Source organism: Chelmon rostratus, chromosome 15, assembly GCF_017976325.1.
Source record: "Chelmon rostratus isolate fCheRos1 chromosome 15, fCheRos1.pri, whole genome shotgun sequence".
NCBI classification, from domain to species: Eukaryota; Metazoa; Chordata; class Actinopteri; order Chaetodontiformes; family Chaetodontidae; genus Chelmon; species Chelmon rostratus.
The window spans coordinates 25261552-25277441 of NC_055672.1; the positions used below are offsets into that span (position 1 = coordinate 25261552).

The 15890-nt window shown below is 41.3% G+C and overlaps 1 protein-coding gene across 1 annotated transcript in view; it reads left to right on the top strand.

Moving 5' to 3' along the window:
- Positions 1 to 2989: 2989 nt before the first annotated feature.
- LOC121618150 (peroxidasin) overlaps positions 2990 to 15890 on the top strand; it is a 77612-nt gene continuing 64711 nt past the window's right edge. The window contains exon 1 of the mRNA XM_041953478.1: positions 2990 to 3187. Coding sequence (XP_041809412.1) covers positions 3003 to 3187 — 185 coding nt within the window. The 5' untranslated portion in view covers positions 2990 to 3002. The remainder of the gene's footprint in view (positions 3188 to 15890) is intronic.

The window sequence follows — 15890 nt, forward strand, 5'->3', positions numbered from 1 at the left end:
TCAAAAATCTTGTCTACATTAAAACTGACCAACAGGAGGGTATCGGTGGTGTCTTTGTTTTAGATTTCAACTAACTTTTAAAATACCTAGAGTGGATGGAGTCCAATAATGCCGTACGTGAGAAGAAGGCACCAATGCACATAGACAGAGTAAAAGATTTCCACTAGAGCCCCCTCTAAATAAAATGCCAGAGCCAATAAAATATACTGAAATATACCACTGTTAACCGGGGCTTCCAATTTGTCAGGCTATCGAAATCCTAACAAAAGCAATGGGACAGCATTGTTAGCAGTGGAAATGCTAACAATGACAGAGCAGCACGCCAGCAACAGCAGACACAACTACCTCTCACCCACACAATACAGCATTCAGGAACAGTGAATGTGGAAATGTGGAAGGATACTGAGCAGAGATAATAGACCAATCAGGCTATATGCAGCCAATGTATGGTGTACTGCTGATGAGTAGAGGCTTAAATTGAAAATAAACTGCCAGTGTACTTGTAGGTTGTAGATCACAGCTTCTGGAGAGGTGCCCCACAATGTAAAACAGCTTGAGACTGTCTCTAAGGTAAAAGGTACATTTAAAATAATGGCATTATACTATATCATCATTCTGTGTGATGATCAAATAAAAATGTCTTATTATGTAGTGTTATTTCTACATTTAACAGCAGATGTCAGCAAACCCAAGCTTATTAACAAAGGAATGCTGTGCTGTGAGGGAAGGTTAAAAGATTTCATTTCATTTTGCTGTGCTTTAAAAATGTTTCAGTGTGTGATGTGTACAAATACTGTACATGCACATAGTTCCCATTCTCCATTGCGATTGTTGCTCCAGCTGGACAACATACCTAATAATGCACATGTGATTAATGGTAATGCAGTTAGCCTGCCAGAATAGCCTACATTGTTCTCCACAATGTAGCTAAGTTAAATTTTTCAGTCATATCATAAAAAGCACATATTTGCAATAATGCAATTTTCTGACTCAATTGTAGACCCCATGCTTTGCAATTATTTGTAGGGTATCCAAAACTATCATTGCTCACTGTATCACTTCAAACAATCACTTTTGTGATTAAGTGCCTTTGGAGCAAAATAATAACACAACAGGCTGTAAGTGTGCCCCCTCCCCTGCAAATGCCACCAGGGCTCTTCCAAACTAAATTAAAATGTGAACATGTGGAAAGTTTGTCTGTGCTTATTGAAAATCAGATTTGAAGGTGTGGACCTATGAGCATGATTTGTGACATCACAACTAGTTTTGAAGCCAACTCTGGTCCATTATTGAACTGACTCATACGTGATGTGGAAAGTTGAAGCCTCCAGTACACATACACTCAGACATTTCTTTTCAGTGAAGTAGGAGACATCTTGTGTCCAACACATGGAAAAACTATACCAGACAAAAAAAGTATTCTTAAAAGTACAGTATTTTCTATAAATGTTAAATTATGTCTGGAGATGATCTTTAAAGATAGACTCCATCAAGAATTTCTCAAAGCAGCAACTTCAACACAAAGAAAAAAAAAGTAGGTGGAGCTAACTGATGACATTAATAATGGCTGCCTTGCATTTCAGTAGCTTTACTGTTTGCATGGTCCTGTATTGCATGTGCTGAGTCACTAATGACATTGGTGTTTGGTGGTTTGGTCGGAAGTTCTCTCCATTGACATCAGGCCAGCACAAACTTATGTTTCTTCACATACATGAAAACGTACCTGTTCAGACTCCACCTCGGCCCATACGTTGAAAAAGAAAAAGAAAAGAAAAACTTTCTCTCTCTTACTGTCTACTTGTTCTGAATATAGGACTTGAAGCAGTATTTGGTGAAGTTTAATGTATTTGCATGATTCTTGCAATTTCGGGTTCTATCCACATGGTTGTTGGAAGTCACTCTGGATAGAAGCATCAGCTAAATAAATGTTGGCCAAATGTAATGTAATGGTGGAAAAGTAAAGACAGTACGGTTAAGTACTGAGTAGTATTGAGATACTTGTAGCCTACTTGACCTGAATTTTTTTTTTTTTTACAGTACTTTGTACTCCATTACATTTCAGAGGTAAATGCTTTTTACTCCATTGGTTTTAAGCACGATTGTTCTGGCTTTGCATGTGTGAAAGTAGCTACCTGAAAGCAATCCTACTTTGTATAATAAGCTGAGCCACCATCGTGCGAATGTGTGTGTGGATGGGTGAGTGCAGCCCGGTGTTGTAAAAAGCGCTTTGAGTGGTCGTCAGACGAGCAAATAAATACATTTTCCATTTACCATCGGACGTTCTTTTACGTTTTATACAATCCCGTTTAGCTACATCTTTTGGCTATTTTGAATCAAGGACTTTCTCGTCTTTTAACAGTATTTTTCCACTTCGGCATTCTGCTGTTATTGACGGATCTGGCTATTCAACGACGGACTGTTTAAGATATATGAGCCTTTTTGTAATTCAACCTAACGTTAAGTCTCCAAGTAGTTACATCGGACTATGAGATACCAGCAGAATATCGTACGTAGGCATACACACGTCTGGTGCCTCACTGAAACAGTCATTTTACACATCTTTCCCAACTTTGTGTTGGACTTGCCGTGTCTCCGATTAAGACAGACGTCTCTTTATCTCTCTCTGTCTCTCTCTCTCCCCCCTCCTCTGTCTCTCTCCCTCTCTTCTCTCGCTCTCTCTCTTTCGCTCCCCCTCTCTCTCTCTCCTGTACTGTCTCTGTCTCTCTCCCCCTCCTCTGTCTCTCTCCCTTTCTTCTATCTCGCTCTCTCTCTCTCACTCGCCCCCCCTCTCCCTCTCTTCTCTCTCTCTCTCTCTCGCCCCCCCCCCCCTTTCGCCCCCCCCTCTTTCTCTCTTCTCTCTCTCTCCCCCCCCCCCCCCCTCTTTCTCTCTCTCGCTCTCTCTCTCTCTCGCCCCCCCCCCTCTCTCCTGTACTGTCTCTCTCTCAGTTGAGCTAACTTGCTGTGACTGTGGGAGTGGGGCAGCTGGCGTTCTCTGCTCAGCAATGGCGCTGCGGGCTGGGCATTTGTTTTCTCCGTGTCTACTCGCGGCGGCTTTTTTATTGCTCGCTATCGGACCACAGGTTGTAGTTTGTTGTCCGAGTCGCTGTTTATGTTTCCGAACCACCGTGAGATGTATGCATCTAAATTTGGAAACCGTACCAGCAGTTTCTCCTCAAACCACTATTCTGTAAGTAGCCTTTTCCTTGGATCAAATGGGGGCCGACTCTCTGGGCACACTAGACGGTTACGCACTGACTGGTCAAAGCCTGTGTATTTTGCCACGTTTGAGGCCTCTGATAAAGTTGAAATGGTTGATATAATTTGCATGAATCAATCACGGTGTTAAAACACACTTTTGTACACGAAATTCAAATTTAAACAAAGGCTTGTGGAAATCATTGGCCCTGTAGTTGTGCAGATGTTATTACAATGTGTCAGAAAGTTATGACACCTGGCAGTGAGCTCAGCTGTTGGCTGTAGAGGTAAATGAAAACGGGTTTTAGGGTCACACAGCTGGTGAAATGAGCCACAATCACTGTACAGGCTCTTCAGGAGAGGTCCCTGCGTGAGAAAGTTGTTTGATGCACCACAGGAAGTGTGAACATCTTCTTAATGGAAACTATACTATCTGTGATATACATATTACAAGTAGATTTTATCAAAAATTTCTTTGGTTTCATTATCCTGAAGATCAGGTCAGGCTTGACCAATAGGCTTGCTTTCAACACTGGATCTTTACACCACATTGCGACAGAAAAACCATGGAGCTGTTTCTAAAGCTGCTGCCTTCTCTGTAGCTGGAAAAGCTATCATTGTGTTTGGACAGGTTTTCTTGCACAGGTTAAACTCCATGTTTGACTTTCCCTCTGAGATGAAAGGAAGTAAGAACTTCTTACTTGACAAATACTTGTGAGTGTGTCAAGGTTGTCGGGACCAGTCAGCTACACTCACCAAACTAAACAATTTCCTTTTTGATGTAGTTGTCTACAGTTTCACACAGCCACATCAAGAGAACACAGAGCTCCAGATCTGCCAAATCTCCCAAATATGTGGCACCCTTTGTCTTTAATTGGCCATGGCAAGCTTGTGCATTTCAGTCCACAATACATAGGCCTATAAATAGGTTCATTCAACCTGTAAGCAGGGGAACAAAAGGACACTTCAACCACTTCAGCCTGTACCACAGCAGCATACTCAGAATTAGCTCTAGCCTAAGGGCTGTGCCCACAGCCTTGCAGGGGAACCCATGGTGCACTCTTGCCCATATACCCTCAAGGGAAAGATGAAAGTCCACCCCTGACCACAGCAATGAAAGGAATGTTTAGGTCTTTGCAGGATGTGTCTAAATCTGATCAGAGCAGGAGAGCATGCTGTGGTTTCCCAAAAGCTTTCATGCTGGTGGGTTACAAAGCTGCAGCCCCTTGTTGCTTTTCCACGTGTTCAGCTGTCATGTCAGCACATGAAAGCAGTACCTACCAGGCCTTGCCTCATTCTGCTGTATAAGATGTTCACACATCATCAGCAATGGAAAAACTGCTTTACACTGAATTTGAGCTCACACTGTTGAGAGGAATGTCTGAATGTGAGCAAACGATGTGACCTTTAAGTTTGTGGTCTGCTTGCTCTGGCTGATCAAATCAAGCCTCATGAAATGGTAGTCAAAGTGGACTGAAAACATGTCATTTAATGGAGAAGTTGTATGTAGAGGAGTGTACAGTGTACAGCTTCTTTTTTTAAGTGTATTTCTCTGTTGGTGATAATGTAAGAAATATGGTTTGAGGTCTTCCTCTAGTTTCTGAGAGCTTTGCAGGATTAAGTAATAATACCTATTTGCACTGTATAGTCACTTGGCCTGTAGCTATGTGCTGTCTAGGTAGAGGCATTGCATTCCTCCTTCCACCGGGCAACTTGCCATTTTAGGAATTTAAAAGAGTATCACATGTGTGAGATGATCCACCATAGTCTTCAGCATACACTGAGTGTAACCTTATTGGGGGCAACAGAACATAGTTCAGTAGTTGTTAACCATAAAAATATACTCCAACTCATCTATTCGTTACATTGATTCTTACTGGTATATTTTAACTGCTGTAGTCTCACTGGCATGAAGTTGTGTCTATTCTTCTGATCCATTTTAATACATGAAGGACACACTCAGGGTTCTTTGCAGGCACACAAGAAGTAGAGCATGGGGTGTGTGACTTATTTTTGAGGTTCACCTCGACAGCAATCAAGCTTAGGTGATCAAAAAAAGTTCTTGGGTGACTCACCTTAGACTTCCCATTAGTAAAATGTAATGTGTTTGTACCCATAAAAATTCTGTCAATGTTTATGCACATCTACATGCATGTTTATGTTTAGGAAACTAGCAAAAGGCCAGCATTTGTTTTTCAGCTGTTTTCTCTAAGGACTTTCTGTTTGTGGCATGACAGTAAATGACGTTTCTTCACTTCTGCTTGTCTTCTCAGAGATTTGCTTGAATTGGAGCACTATGTGGCCAACACAAAACTGCTTGTTTTACTGGTATAACCTTAGCAGCTCAAGAAAATACACAACCTGACAAATCTTACATAGCCAAAGCTTGTCGGTGTAACTGTAGCCCAGTGTTTTCTATTTGGACTTGTTAGTTGTTTGATTGTTATGATTTTTCTGTCAACAATGTGACACTGAAGCTGTATGTTTGTGTCTGCAGAGCTGTGAACATGTCACTTGGTTTTGAATTTGTTAATGCACTAGTTCAAGAAGTACGTTGTTATTGTCTTTTGTCGTTCTGTGAAGCCTAGTGCTTGTATTCTAATGCAAGCAAGATTAGTCAGTTAATATACTGTGATAAATGAGGTTCAGTAAAACAGTTAAATTTAAACAACCATTTTGAAGCTGCATAATTCATAGAGGCTGGCACAAAGTTAAAAAATATGCCTGTGTTCAGTGTGGGGCAATCTGTCAGCTCAGCAGCTCTGTGTGGCAGTGTTGAATGGAATGAGTGTCCAGATCATGAGTGGAATCTGGGGTTTGTGGGTGCAGGAAAGCTGGTAAGGCAGTTCAGTTGGGGTTGGTGTCACAGTGTCACCAGGTTGACTGCACAGCATGGTTCTGCCTGGTGATGGCTGTGATAAACAGCCACATTTCTGTGGCACCTTCCTTTGAGCTCTGCATGGATAAAGACCAAATAATCAGCAGTCAGCCATTGCTCTCTGTCTGAATGTCTTAATGTCTTTTACTCTTGCCCCAAACAGTGGCCTGGTTCAACGGGGTGACAGTGTTTGTGAGTCAGGGAGAGAAAGTGGAGTTCCAGTGTGTGGAATTTGCTGCAGTCAGGCTTTGTGAGGCACTCAGTCTCTGCAGCATTATGGAATGTAAAGCCAGAAATCCCCAAAGCTTTGCTCATTTGCACAGGGCGATTGGGTCCAAGATAGTTGTTGAAAGGAACCCTACTGGCCCCTTCCTGTCCTCATCCAGTGCAGGGCAGCTGGTAAATTTCAGTTCTTGAAAATGTATCTTTAATAAACACCAAACTCTAGTTGGACCTTGTTTTACCAGTCATATTGGTACAGCAATCACATTTCAAAATGTACTATACTGCAAACGTGTGTGCAGCCAATTTGATGGAATATTGTTGTTCATGAAGGGCCAAAGCATACTGTGATTCCCAAAAAAAGAAATAGAATAGTTTTCCTTTTTTTGTATGCTGATGCTTTTATTGTTTTTTTGTCCATAAAGCAAAAAATGAGAGTAAACTAATGTCATCAGTCCAGTGACTTTTCATTCAAAATTACTTATTGTGTGATGACCTTAATGAGACAGAAGACCAAAGGCCAGTAAAGTAAACTAAGGAATGGACTGTTGTATCTGTATAACAGTGTAATTACAAAACTGTACTTTGAGTGTTACTGTGTTTAAATGCTGTAACATATTGGGTCATGTAAAGTAAGTAAGTGAAAAAAACTGAAGTCAGAAGTAGGTAAATAGGCCCAGGATGACAATGACTACTACTTGATTGTCTCTTTTGATTGTCAGCTTTGTGTTAATTGGTAGTGACTTAACTCTACAGCTAAAAAAGAATGAGTCTTCGTGCGAGAATCAGTCCTCACTTTCTTTGTTTTTGCATTTTATTTGTAATGGTCCTCAGCTTTAGCAGTCCAAATCCTTTTGGCTCTTTAGGATTTTGATTTGCTCTTGCTTTGTGCTAGTGCTCTCCTGACAAGACAAAAATCCTTGTCATTTTTACACAGGATCTGTTTTGCAGAGAACTATCGCAGCCATGTTTGGAGGTCCTGGTTCACTGTTCATCCAACCAAGCAAGGAGTCAGCCATGTTCTTGTTTAACTAAGAATGACTCATGCATGCCTTAGAGTCCTTGGCAAACCCACTTGGGCATGTGTCATGAAGCCAAATGACTCCCTTGACTGGAGAGGGAGAGAATGAGAGAAGAGGTCCACACATGGCCCTCAGATGGGTTGAATTGGGCAACAGCCAGGTTCACACATCATCCAGGCTCGGACAAAAAAACTCTACTGAAATTTTCCTTACAGCTATAATCCAAAATTGCACAACACGGCACTTTTTTATGCTTTGTGAATATACAGACCCTATCAAACTCTATGGTAAATGTCATGGTTACAGATATGCACATCAGTGGAAATGCCAGATATTTTTTGTTGTTAGAGCTATGAAAGAGCTTGATTATTTAGCACCTTGCATATTGCTTATTTCACACTAATTTCTCAGCAGTAACACAACTTATACTTCATGGTAAGAGTATAACAGTATAGATACAAACTCGCACACCACCTGGATTCAGTACAATAGTTAGCTCCTACAAACAAACAGTGCACATATGCAGCACTGGAGTTGTTTGTGATTTTTGTTTTAATGAGTCTAAAAGCTGTGCACACAATGCATGTGACATGTTTATTGGCACTGCCTGCTATTTGTGATGTTGAAGTTGGCCATATTACTCTCATTCTCACCATTATGAGCAGAATTTTATGGCCACCTCATCAAGTCACTGTGCTCTGGTGGAGCTGTCTGCTTTTGGTGCCGCAACTGGTCAGTGGTTTTGGCAGGTTTTCCATCAGCTCATCACGATTACTCTTCTGTTGCAAAAAAAATCATGTATAAGAATTAAATAGACCAGACACTGGTGCTATCCGGGCTTGGCCACACAAAATTAGGGCACTTCGCTTTTTGTCTAGATTGTCATTTAACAATATTAGAGGCTTTACTATCCTACCAAGAATAAGGTTATGATAAAACAGTGAGTCATTTAGGATTTATTTGAGATATTAAGCATCTGTACAAACCATTGACTATTAGCAGCTTTAATACAGAAATATGAGAACTGATTAAACTCTGTTTAGTGCAAAATGTTGCCAGAAAAGTTTGTAATTGAAGCCAGTGGATAAATAAGGAACACAGTTCTTCTTTTTATTCTTATAAAAATAGTTTTCCCTTTTAACTTGAATGCTTCTGCTTTTCTTCTTTATAAATTAAAATGAAAGTAGTCGGCCATGACGTAAGCATGTGCAAAAAAAAAATTGGCATTCAATTCAATTATATTGAAACAAACTTAAAATCACAAACAAAGTTGTCTCGGGGCACTTTCCATATAGAGCAGGTACAGACCAACCTCTTAATTGACAGAGATCCAACAGTTCCCTCATGAGCGAGCACTTGACGACAGTTGCAAGGAAAAGCTTCCTTTTAGCAGGCAAAAACCTCAAGCAGAACCAGGCTCTGGGTGGGCGGCCATCTGCTTCGACCATGAATTGTCTTTGGCGATGAATGATTGAACCATGTAGCAGTCAGAAGAGGTCCTTTTATAAAATAAAATAAAAGGTTGTGCTCAAGCGAACTGTTCCATCGACTGACCACTACCATGACCAGTTTATGTACTGTTTGGTGGTCGGCACAGCTGTGGCAGTTGAACTGCGTTGAAAAAATGCTGCTATACGCCTCACTCCACCAAGCAGATGGCTGCATGTTGTGAAGCAAGTCTGGCCTCTCTCTCAGGACAGCTTTACTGTCGTCTAGCTCCCGCTCCAAAACAGCAGATTTCAAAACCTCTGCTTTGTTGAGTCTCGTGTATGATTTCAAAAGAGGCTGCATCTGTAGGACAAAGCATTTCATCTCCCTTTTGCTGGTCATCACAAGAGCTGTGACTGTAATATAGCTCTGAGTAGCTTGTGAAGTCCACCCATCTATGGTTTTTGAGATGCCCTTTGCTTCTTTGAGGATCTGTGTCACTTCAGCGTTTGTTTTATTGGTACAGAGATGTCTAACTAAAGTGTGGCCTTGATGGATTTGTATAATTTGGTGTGTTTAATAATCTCTGAAATCCATCGTTGTTGACTACTCAAAAAAACCTTAAGTCTTGATTATATATTCACTGATGGATCTTGTTATTTCTTCAGCTCTTGGACTGTTATAGGAAAGCAGGGGTGAAAATGTGTCATTCAGGCTCCTTTGGCCTGGCACAAGCCTTTTTCTCACAATATGTTGTCGTTGTGATTTGAGGTCTTCTGGGTGGTGATGTGCCAAATGGCTTCTCATGGTGTGTTTCCCGTAGTGTAGTTAACCATTGTCTGCCAGTATTTGCAAATCGTTTTGTGTTTGTCAGTTTCCTTTTCACTATCCTAATGTGGGAAAACCAAAACGCTGCCACACATCAGCTCTAAAAGTCAGTGGAACATCCACAATCTATTTGTTATTGGCGCATTCATTTGTCATTTTCTCATTGGATTTGTTTTTAGCAGCTTGGCCTGCATGCAACAGATGATGGGAGTTTCTCGACTACTATGATTGAGGCCTGTGCTGCTTAAAAAAAACAATAAATTTTTTTGACAAGGAGAGATAGAAATAACCATGTAATGTCACTGTAGATAGTGTATGGTATTGAGACATATTTTTATTGCAATATCACAATAGTCGATATATTGCTACGTCCCCAGTTACCAAGTAATGTTGGCTTAGGTCATTATTAATTTAGGATTTTATCACCACAGCTCAGCAGCTTGGAAATGATTGCTGGTTAATGTGTAGTGTTTATTTTATACTTGTTCAGTTGTCTAAAAGCAGAAAGAGAACAGTGAATTTGGCTACATTAAAGCACAGTACAGGTGACCACAGAGCAGCAGGAGACCCAACAGAGGTGTAAACCGACTCTCATAGTAACCCACTGTGTGTGTAGCCTAGTCACAGGTAGGTGCTCAGAGCCAGCAAAATTAAAGGGGTGTTTCACCAATGGAAATATGGTGTTTTTGTAATACTGGGCTATCTATGCAGTAGAAATATGTAAATAATTTTGAAATTGGTGCTACATAACTAGAGCTGGGCGATAAATCGATGAAATCAATTAATTCTAGTTTACATTTTAAAACAATGCAAAACAAATGTCTGAATCGTAAAATTGATTTGAGGGAATGTAAGTCACTCACAGCATTTCACCAAAAGACAAATTAAATGAACTACGTTAGTTGCTAAAAAACAATATTTGCTATTTGTATTCTAGAACAACTGCTCTATGCATTGCATCATTCTGATCTGAACACCCTATAGAGGAGCCAACTGATAGGGCACCAATGTTCTACTAGGTCCTCAGTTCAGCACTGAAACACTAGACCTGCTCACATGGGACAGGGAGACACACAAACCTACCTGCGTCTTTTGTCTTGATCAATTACAGTACCTTTCAGGGGTATGTGTTTGTGCTCAGATGCTTTTGGGAGGTACAGGTGTTGGGCCAAAATTAATGAAGGGATGAGGGGAAAGAGGGATGAATGGGTGAGGGATGAGGAATGGAGGGGAGGCAGGATGAGGATTGAGGGATGAAGGGAGGAGCGGATGAGGAGCGAGGGATGGAAGGGTGAAGGATGAGGGATGAAGGAGTAGGGAAAGAAGGATGAGGGATGAAAGGATGAAAAGAGAGATCTGGGTCATGGATGGAGAGCCATGATGACGGGATGGAACCAGGGGAGTTGAAACTCTGGGTCGGGGAGCTGCCTCTTTGGGTGTTCTTGGATTTTCAGTTAAAGCCCCAAAAGGAACTTCAGTTTGATGATATGGTCAGGGATTTGCTGCCTGTAAATGGTAGAGGTGGCTCCAAATGTCCAGGTGTCCAGAGTGTCTTCCGGATCTGGATAAGATTTTGGCAAAGGTGGTGCTAAAACCACAGGCTGCTTGATCCGTTTCTGAGACTGTCAGGGGACCTTGGATGAGGCTTGACTGGTGGGTCTTACATTATGTAGTCATTGATATGTTCGTATGGAAAATCTAATCGAAAGACGTGGACGGGTTGAGGTAAACCAGGCTGTGTAAGAGGTAGTTCATAATGTCAAGACATGGCTGTGAGTCGAGGTGGTTAGTAGTAGAGGACAGCAACTGTGGACTCTGAGCAGTGTAGAAAGCCAATGCCACTGGGAAATTTGATTCTGAGACTTCGTCTATGAACAGAGAAAGATATAGATACATACATACATTTATCACGTAATGTTACTATTATCCCTGAAATCCTTCATTTGAGCTGTAAATAACCCATGGAAGTGGCATATCAGCATGTTCAAAATTTCACTTTCAATTGGCTATTTGAAGCATTAGTCATCTTCGAATGTGGATGTGATTGGCCCGATCTTCACACATGAGAAGAGAAGGAGGAACTTCGTTCAACTCAGACTGGCTTCTCTGGTTGGCTTCATGTGCCAGATTGTGATTGGTCAAGTGGGGTGTCATTTGAAGCCTGAGACTCCAGAGAGTAACTGAAAGCAAGGTAGCATCCTTCTGGATACAGCTCCATAAGTTGTAATAGGGAAAATCGCAGAAGACAGGCAGAAGACGAGCACATCGCCTGCTAATTGGAAAGGAGAAAGCGTCTTTCTTTCATTACTATCTTGGTTTAGACTAAATATCTTTATATCTTTACTGCAGTGGATCATGTGGACCTTTGCGGATGTTACCTGTTACTGTTTGTCGGAGTGTTATTGATCTGTGGATCACCGAGAGATAGAATTGGTGAATTGCCTGAATTTGTGTCAGTTTGAAACATGGTTGTTTGTGTTCTGTTGGTGTTTATTGTGCCTGCTGTTGTGATTGTATCTTGAAGCGGTTGATTCGATTTTACAGGGATCTAAGCTTTCTAATGGTGTATAGTATGAGTGTAAACGTGAATGTAGCATTTGTGTCTATAGATGGGAAGAAAATTAACAGCAAGAAATGTTCGAGCAGTGGGCCATCAGAATGTTTTTGCTGATGGCCCCACTGTGCATTGCTCTTGAGGGAGTGATTTGAGCAGATGTGCTGACTGGTATAGAGGTGGGAGGAGGTGGGGTGGCTGAAGAAATGGGATAGGAAAGGTGGAAGTGAGAGAAGAGGGAAGGATGGAGGGATTCATCATGCATGCTCAGGTTGTTGGTGAAGTTTTGGGGAAATGGGGGAGAATGACAGCTCTGAAACAGGGAGAGCTTGAATAGGGTTTGACACAACCTGGCACTCAGAGAGGGCTGATGTGACATGCTGGAATTCTTCTTCTTCTTGAACAGTTTGAAAAGTTTGGTTTTCTTTTTAGAGCTACAGAGGGGGGATGAGAAGTGAGGGATGAGGGGATGGAAGGAGGGATCAGTGGATGAGAGGATGAGGGCGGAGATCGTTCTTCAGGGGAGTTACTGTCCACTTGGGTATGTTTGAAGCTATGTGTGGTGAATGCACGTTGCAGGGGTTTCACCTGTCACTGGAGCGGGTTGGAGAGTCTTTTGGAGCCAAAGATTGAGAATGAGCTCCTTGTCCATGGCATAAGGCGAGCGATTTGCTGTAATACATGTTTGTCAGATGTTGTGCGAAGACTGAGTCAAAGGGGAAATGAATGAATCAGGTGAGCTTTAATACTTTTGTGCTGAAATGCGATGTGTTCGGGGCGTGGTCTTGTTCCTGAACCTAGTTATAAAACTTCATAAAGTAATAGGCCACACCCACATGCACCAATCAATATGGCACTTCAGATTTTGGTTAATACTTGCCCCCAGGGCACATACACTTAAATTGGTGAAAGTCTGCCCACTGAGTTTCAAGGTACATGTTTTTAGTATCTGTGACACCCCCAATGGGTCTGCCTCAAAATTCTTCAGTAAGCCTATTGCCGCCCCACCTCCTATGAAGTTTTTAGTTGATGGTGCTATGTTGTTCAAACGATCTTGCACATTTATAACAGAAATGTCAATCTTATTCCTGCAATGCTATGTACCCATTTTGGTGCTGATACGGTTAAAATCTGAGGTATCTTCATATTACTGTTGTTCACAAAATTCAAAATGACAGAAAAATCATCATGGCAGACTTCTAGAGAGGCTTTTTTACAAAGCAAATGAATCGAATTTTTGGACCTTAATTACAGCACCATCATCGGGCCGGCTCCATAACTGGAAATGATGCGCAAGCCCTCGCGCAACATGGTGGTCTGGTCACCAACTTTTTTGTATTACTGTACAGCTAACAGTAGCCCAAAATATAGAAATAATGTAGTAACAGTGCAGTAACAGAATCTCGATTCATATTTGATCAGCACTGCCTAGTTTGACAATTAAAGTTCGATGATTGGATGACCAGATCAAGAGAGGGGCGGCCCTCTTTTGATCTGGGGCAGCTTCCTCTTCTATAAGATCTTCTCACACATTAATTAAACATTGAAATAGGAAAATCATACAGCACAGCTTGTCAGACAAGATCCCCAACATGAAATAATGATTTGGTCAGCTGGGCTGTCTGTCCCAGTGCTCACCAGATGTTGGCAGTGATGCACAATTTTGTCGTTTAAGTGAAAATGTTTAAGTGAAAAGAGGATGAACAAGAAGAGGAGATTTAGCCGTTTTCAGGTTGTTCAGGTGTGCAAGGGTCTTTACAAGAATCACATGGGAATGCTAATGTGGACGCAAATCATTTTTATTTTCATATGAATACATATTAAAATTTAGACTGCTATATGTAGATGAGGTCTGAGCAGAGTTGTTGGCATATTGAATGTTGATAGTAAGACGCTGACCAATAAGTGCAGTAATTGTCCTGTGTGGGGCGAGAGATACTCAGTGCACTCACTGGACCTACAGCTCTCTCAGACACGGTGTGCTGAAAACACTGCAGGCAGATTGTCAGCATTGTCTAGTCTAAATAGGTCATTAGAATTATCTTGTGAGAAACGTAAGGCTTGAATTTACTATATGCCAAAAGCTGCAGTGCAAAGAAGAGACTCAATGGTAAAATCATGAATTCATTCTCTTGAAATGTACAAGTAAATCGTATAAGTCAGTTTCCCTTTGTCTTTTGGCTGTGTTCTTATCAGCATGACACCTTAAATTATGGGCCTACTGAACCATCCTGTCTGGCTGAATAACTAATTTATTTTGTTGAAATGAAATCAAATCATATTTTGTTCTGCCCTGGCTCCTTCATTACTTAGCCATCGAAGCTGCTCAGGCTTTTTGTTTAGGCGGCCCCTCTGCAGGGTTGTTAGCCTTGCTGTTTTATTGTTCCCCCTGGCACCGTTCCATCAAAACACATTAATGGGAGTTAACAGACTTATTTAAGTCCCCAAACAAATATCAAAAGATGTTCAGGGGTCTGTGCTCATTTTTTGTGACAACATCACAGTAGTCTCTGTGGGCTCAGTGTACTATTTGCTGAAAAATACCTTGTTTACTAAAAGTCCTCCATGCTTCCTGTTTTTTTTTTACCTTTGGAGATTCTCATTCTCCTCTGCTGCTTTTCTCCCTTGATGATAAAAAAGCACCTTTATAGACCATCTCATTCCTCTGGCAAAGTATCCTAATATTACTTCCTGTTTAATTGCACATGGTCGTCTCTGTCACCTATCTTCACCATAACTATCCTCTCTGTGAATGAGGCAACCGGCTCTGTGGTGTTATGTGCATCGCCTAACACAGTATTGGGGCCCACCCACTCACACAGGTTGTAGGCCAGCCATGTCAAAACTATTCCATACAGGGCCGCGTGACTGCAGGTTTTCATTCCAACCAAGGAGGAGCACACCAGGTTGGACTCATTTAATCAGCTGTTCTCAGTCTTCAGCTGATAATTAGGTGACCTCTTGACTGGTTGGAACAAAAACCTGCAGCCACAAGGCCCTTTACGGAGCAGTTTGGACGTGCCTGTCTTAAAAGCACTGCGGCCAGATCCTTGCTTGTAGTAGTTCAACGCCTTTCCTTTTTCACTCACACCTTCTTTCCCTCTCCCTCTGAGATGACAAGATCTGGAGATGAGCTTTTAAACCATTCAGACCCGGAGCCGTCATAAACATACACCCCAGGGTGTACATTTGTCTGGACACAAAGAAATTCTGACCTCAAAAAAGCATTTTTGTATTTGTCTGTTGATCAAACAGCTTTATACAACTAGAAATTCTAGTTTCAAGCACAAAGTTACTAAGAAACAGTAATATAATGCAGTAAAGCATTAAGATAGATAGATAGATAGATAGATAGATAGATAGATAGATAAGACTTTATTAATCTCACAATGGAAAAAGTTTCCCCAACCCTCCTATTCCAAAAAAGCTCTTCAGAACTCAGAACACACAAGGGGGCACACACCCCTTGTGTGTGTTATGGTATGGTATTAAGATAATTGAGGGAAAAAAAGCTTGAAACAAGTGAAATGCTCCAACATAAAAATGTGTGGTAGGAAGATACATGTTGTCAAGACAAAAAAAAGGTAAAAACAGGGCATTTGTGTAGATCCTTTGAAGTGTCTTTAAACAGCCATAATGCTTTGGATAGGGATTAAGTGTCAATGTGTTTATGAAACAAATAACTGTCTCTGGATTATGATGGATGAGCAGGGTCAGGTTTTGGCACACACAAAGTTTTTATTAACAGACTTGCAGACAAAAC